This window comes from Rattus rattus, chromosome 6 (genome assembly GCF_011064425.1).
Source record: "Rattus rattus isolate New Zealand chromosome 6, Rrattus_CSIRO_v1, whole genome shotgun sequence".
In the NCBI taxonomy this organism is placed as follows: Eukaryota; Metazoa; Chordata; class Mammalia; order Rodentia; family Muridae; genus Rattus; species Rattus rattus.
The window spans coordinates 1,942,859-1,948,858 of NC_046159.1; the positions used below are offsets into that span (position 1 = coordinate 1,942,859).

The 6,000-nt window shown below is 43.3% G+C and overlaps 1 protein-coding gene across 1 annotated transcript in view; it reads right to left on the minus strand.

The window, feature by feature from the left end:
* The window catches only part of Sox5 (SRY-box transcription factor 5), a 369,147-nt gene extending 366,209 nt beyond the window's left edge, over positions 1-2,938 (minus strand). Inside the window, exon 1 of the mRNA XM_032905393.1 lies at positions 1,732-2,938. Within this exon, the coding sequence (XP_032761284.1) occupies positions 1,732-1,850 (119 nt within the window). The 5' untranslated portion in view covers positions 1,851-2,938. The remainder of the gene's footprint in view (positions 1-1,731) is intronic.
* Between the last annotated feature and the right edge of the window lie 3,062 nt (positions 2,939-6,000).

Below are 6,000 nucleotides of genomic sequence, written 5' to 3' on the forward strand. Positions count from 1 at the left end.
CGAAAAACGTCATTTAGTAATAAGCCTGAACGACTGCAGATTTAAATTCATAGTGACAGCATAGTAGGGTTAGACAATGCCGCTCACAGTGACTAGCAGCCCCATAGTACTCGATCCCCGGAGTCCCTGCCATGCCCCCTTCCCCAAGTTACAGAGCAAAGCATCGAGGAGAGGCAGCCTGGGGAACACATGCGTGCACCCACTGCCGAGCCAGAGCCAGAGAAAAAAAGTAGCAGCGACTCAGAATAACGAGGCAATGACAAATGTATCAATAATACAGCCGAGCTGAATTATCCAAATGATACTTAGATCAAAGAGAGAAAGAGCAAGGTTTGGAGACTCAGGACACAAGGAGTCAAGCCCCAGCCGGAACTCATTGCAGACTCCACGACTGACCTGATCTGTCTATAAACACCCAGAGGCTTTTGTTTTTCCTTTTGCTTCTGTCATGTTTTCTGAATATACAGGTCCTTAAACCACCTTGTAATAGATTAATTACTTTCAAGCCGGTTGACAAAAGGCCACAATGACCGGAAAAATGATACAAAAGGAAACAGAAAAGATGAATTTTAACAAGTTCATCAACAAACCTGGGTAGCACTCCTGAGCTGCAGATTAAGGTCCAATGGTTCCAAATTGGCAGAATTCAAATTGGGTTCATATTTGGGTTTTTCTTTTTGTTTGTTTGTTTGTTTGTTTGTTTTGTTTGTTTTTTTAAAACCACCTGTCCTAAAACGACATTGTTTATGCTAATTATCTTTGTTGACGCTGCAATTCTGTTTGTTTACCACAATTCTCTTAAAATTCCATAGCCCTCTGAAAGAGTTCTCACCAGAATCCTTCTAAATCTTGTCTCGGTCTGGTCTTCCCGGCAGCCCAATGTGCAGAATACAATGCCACAAGGCAGGCGCAAGAGCTGGGAGCAAGTTGGAGGCTGCGAGTCCTCAGCAGGCAAAGGCTGGCAGTGCTGCTGGGGTTTCACTGTCAGCCTCCAAGAGAAAAGGACACTGATGTGGAGAAACGCACACCCCCCTATTGGACAAGCAGCACCATACGCCAGCCACAGGATCTCCAGAGGAGATGGGGAACTCTCAGCTAGTAAGTCAAGAGAAGGGGGAGATGGCATTAGAGAAAAGGCAAGGCAGCTTCCAGACTGCAGGGCCGAACTCGGAGTCAGACAGGGGGGAAAGGACCCTCGATTCACACGAAGGAACAGAAGGCGTTCTCCAGAAGCAAACCTAAACAGGCACTGAGCACTGGTCCTTAGTGGTTTTCTCTCTTTTCTCCCTTCTTGCTCCAGCAATACCTCTTGGTCTATTGCATCTACACGGCCTTTGAATCTTATATGCTACGTTGGCTGAGGATGCCACCACGAGGGGCTAAGCCATCGAGAACAGAATTAAGGGAGGCTTTGAAAGGTCTCCATAAATTTCCTAACCACCAACACGTTTCAACAAAGAGGCGCACAACTTACACGTTGGTACATCACCGAGCATCTCTTAAGATCACTGCCATACCCCCCCCCCACCCCCACCCCCACCCCGGGACACACTGAGTTAGCACAGGAAAACTGAGAGCTTGGCCTAGGTCCCTTTATGGCCCACGGTCTTGGTTAACCTCGCCAAGACACAGGCATAAACAGACTCACGAACTCAGCAGCACCTACCCGTTACACCTTTTAAAGAGATCTCTCATGGGGTGGTGTCCAGAACCCAGCACGCACGCACGCACCTGTGTGATACGACAGACACCTGAGGTGGCTGAAGGGGGGAAGTGGGAAGGGAAGACAATGAAAACGTGGCATCACTTGGGGGATGTTGCTCTGTGAGTGTGTCCTGAACAAAATGCATGTGACACAGCCCCCCAAACTCTAAGAAGGGTGAGATGCTCAAAACCAGACGGGTCTTCGCATCTGCCTCTCTAACCTACGGCGCTCATGCAAATCTCGGTGACAAGCTTTCCAAGAACACACGGCGCACTTTCCCATGGCTTCTGGCATTTGAGTGAGGCACAGAAAAACACGGGTCAACCCGTAATCAACAGCTACACACTTTCCCATCTCTCCCACCTGCTGTACCCTGCCCTGGCCGCCGTGCCACCTGGCATTTAACCCTGCATTGTTCCTGATAATCAGGCAGACTCCTGCCAAGTCTTCAGACAGAGTGGGGCGTGGGACAGAAGTGTATCTTAAGCACTACTTCATGAGAGCTGCATTCCAGAGCAAGGTGCCGGCTCAGGTGGAAAACTATGGAGATGACGACTACAGTGGGTAATGATTGATGGGCGCTGTTTCCTCCAGGAAGCAGTAGTAAGTAAGAGCTAAGTAAAATGACTGAAGTAGGAATTGGAATACACTGAAAACAGATAACTAGACTTAAGGGCTTACGGTTGCCATGAAGTGACGGAAGAGAGAGAGGGAACTTTTTTTTTTTTAATTCTCATCTAGACGTTACCTGGTACTGAGAATGCACTTCTTACTTAGGAGCATAATGGATTTTTTTTTTTTTTTTTTTAAGTCTCCAACTACACTGAATAAATGCCAAGGTGTAAAAAGGAAATGTTATTGGGAGGATCAGCTCTCTATAAAATATCAATGTTGCAAGGGATGTGCTTACACCCGGCTAGTGGACCCTCCTGGCAGTTCTGCAAAGTGGTTTCCACAAACCCAAAAGGGTGTTCCCCGCTTCCAAATAACAGTTGACAGTTTTCTAACGAGATAAAGGTGATTTCCCTCAGAGGGCTGACCATAAAGACATCTGACAGGAATGGAAGGTGGCCGGCTGAGGTGACTTTTTTTTTCTTTAATTTTGCATCATTCTAGATCCTCCAGCGTTCCCTTCAACATTTCGGAAGAGGCTGCTGTCTGGAAAGCAACTGCATGAGGCTCTGAGCTTAACAAGCTTCCTTCCTCAGCCCTAACTTTCCTTTTCCTTCCTGGATGTGACCAGACTTTCTAAAATATAAATATATAAATACATATATTATAAAATCTTTCACTTTCCTTAAATGAAATTCTACAATTCAGTAACTGGAGACTGTTACAAGTAGCTTCGTCATGAAAATAATCGCATTAGAAATAAGAGGAACACAAAGTAAAGAGGCTGACAGCTGTGTCAGTGATAGGGAGTCAGATGTAGTTATTTCTCCTCCGGTAGCAGGAGGGTCACACCACAATATAAAGCAAATATTTTACATATTTAAATATTAGGACAGAGATGACATTCTCCAGTGGGGGGGGGAACACCCTGAAGTCACAATATTTCATTCTTTAACTCTCAGTCAAATGGAAGGACCGTGACCCCTCCAGGACCTCTCAGGAGAGCTAGCAGTGCTATTCCCAATACTTAAACCATGCTGCCACTTGAGGTCCCTGTGAATTTTGAGACATGGGGGTTTGTTTTACTAATCATCCTCTGGGACAGGCACTGCCTGTTCATCCCTCACCTGAGAAGCATCCTTCAGCGGCCATTCAGCCCTCTAGGAACCGCAGGGTAGCAGACATGGGAAGTTCAAGCTTCCTAGTTCTGAAATCCACTCCCATTTACCTCCTGACCATCCCCACAGACAATGAAACTGTTACCTACTTCTTAGCAATTTAACAACTGTTTACTGTCAGCCTGGACTGTTGCATCTAACCCTTTCTATATCAGGGAACACTGACCCTCATCCGCCTGAATCTAAAGCCTCAGGCTGTACAGGAAGTTTTGAATATTTCTTGAAGTTTCAAATAGTCGTCACATTGTAAAAATAATGATAAATAAATAAGAGAAGACGTATAACACTCTATCAGTGACATTAGCCGTATGAATCACTTAAGACTTTAATGGTGCCTGAGCTCTGAGCAACTTCTGCCCACTACACCTAATTTCCCATTCATAAAGACATTAGGAATTCTTTTCAAGGTCTAAATGAGTTTGAATGAAAACCTCTTTGATATCAGGTGAGCAAATAGAATATAATTAAAGTCAATGGAAATGACCTAGTTATTCCACAAAAGTTGCAAATGACTGAGAAGGGGGAAAAAGCAAGCCTCATCCTGGTCATTTATATATGTTAGCACCGTTATCTAGTCTCCCTTTACAGAGTGTCAGCAGTCCATGCTGCATCTCTCTGCATGATCTATCTGTGTAAGTGACAATAGACAAGTGGGGAGAGGCAGTGGTGACAAACTGTCATGATTTGCTGGGATTTGGGTAAGTACTGTCAATTTCAACCTCACGGTAAATTATTAAAAATGTTATACTGTGTAACATTCTTCAAAATTATGTTAACTACTACTTTTACGCAGAGGATGCACATCTGAACAAACTAGTTGATTGTCCCTGGCTTATTCAATTATCCAGCTGAAAATGTATGCCCCTGGATAACGCAGAAAGAGCATAAAAAGCTCACCAGAAGGAGAAACAAAACGATGTTAGGAGATCTGAGCACTAGAGAATTAAAGGGAAAAGTTTGGCTTAAAAAGAGATGATTGAAAAAATACAAATAAAGTTCCCAGCAGGCAGCTTGCCTATATGGAGAAATAGGCTGTGCCTGTTAATATGTAACTGCCTCTTTATAAGAACATTCAGCTAACAGGTTACAAATCAGAGTGTTATTTGCAAATAATAATAACAATAATAAAATAATAATAATAATAATATAATTACAATTAAGAAAAAATACCATTGATATGTTCCTCTGCACATGTTGGGAAACTGGCTCTGATCAATTAACAGATCGCTACATTAGACAATAATATGTTTCACTGTGAACAACTTCCATATCCACAGAGGAACGATACTATGTTTGTAGAGGAAAACTAACTAGTTAGAAGAGTTACTATGCAGTGCTTCGGAAAAATCAATTCGAAATTGTCCCAATAGAGCCACCTTCTTCGTTAAGGGGTGAGGGAGACAGAGAAAGGCAGTGTTACAACACACACACATTACACATTTTACTTTCTCTCCTGGTCACACAGTGGCTTCTCTAAAATGTGACCACATCCCAAGGCTTATTTTCCTCGCCACACTTTCTCTCTCCCGTGGCTTCAGTTCTAAAATGTTTTAATCTTTGTCCTTTCTTTTTTCGTCTTTTCATATCAAATTCAGGCATTTGAGTGATGAACAGCTTGACTTAGCATATTTTTAACCAGCTGGTCTAGCACCTAGCTTGCCTTGCATAGTCAGATACAACAAATGTTTACACAGAAGGTATAGCTTGCATGAAAATGGAAAACGCCTGGGTATCTTGCATCCCGGCTTTTTTTAGCTTTTTTTTTTTTTTTTTTTAAATTCACCATACAGAATACGAAGTTTGAGTTCTTTTTAATGGCAAACAAAAATCTATTTATAGTTCAAAAAAATGAACTTGCACGAGGATAAGAACTCAAAGTTAAAAATTGTAATGTATAATTACAGGGACACGGGGAGGGCTAAAATTCTTTAAAAGCCCCCCCCTCCCCACGTTACTTGCAGCAACATCAAATGGAAGGGAACTGCACGGACCTCTAAATAGGAACAACTAATTAAAGATACACTTAACTCCCTCCATCAGAGCACAGCGGAAAGTGTAGTTTATCAAAATTCAGTTAAGACAGCAAAAACAAAAGTAGCCTCTAAACTTAAAAAGAGGGGTGCCTTGTTTGCTCCCTCCTTCCCCTCTTCAGACACATCGAGAATCATCTGCTGATATTTAACTGTGATGTTAAATTTTCTTTGGGGAAAAAATAAAACACAACAGCAGGGCTCTCTCCCATATCAACAAAAGGTCCTGCCTTTCGGAGCAGTTTCCAAAGTTTAACAGAAGGATCAAACAGGAATTTAACAGCCTCTGCTTTAACCACCACAGCCGAAGCCTTGTGTCACTTCGGAAATTACAGGAGACAGAGATCCCTGAATATGCTAGCAGTCTACAAAAGGTGTGCGGGGGATCAATGAAGGCAGAAAGTGGGAGCCTAACCGAGGAAGGGAGCAGCAGCAAAGGGGGTGGGGGGGAGGAGAGAGAGAGAGAGAGAGAGAG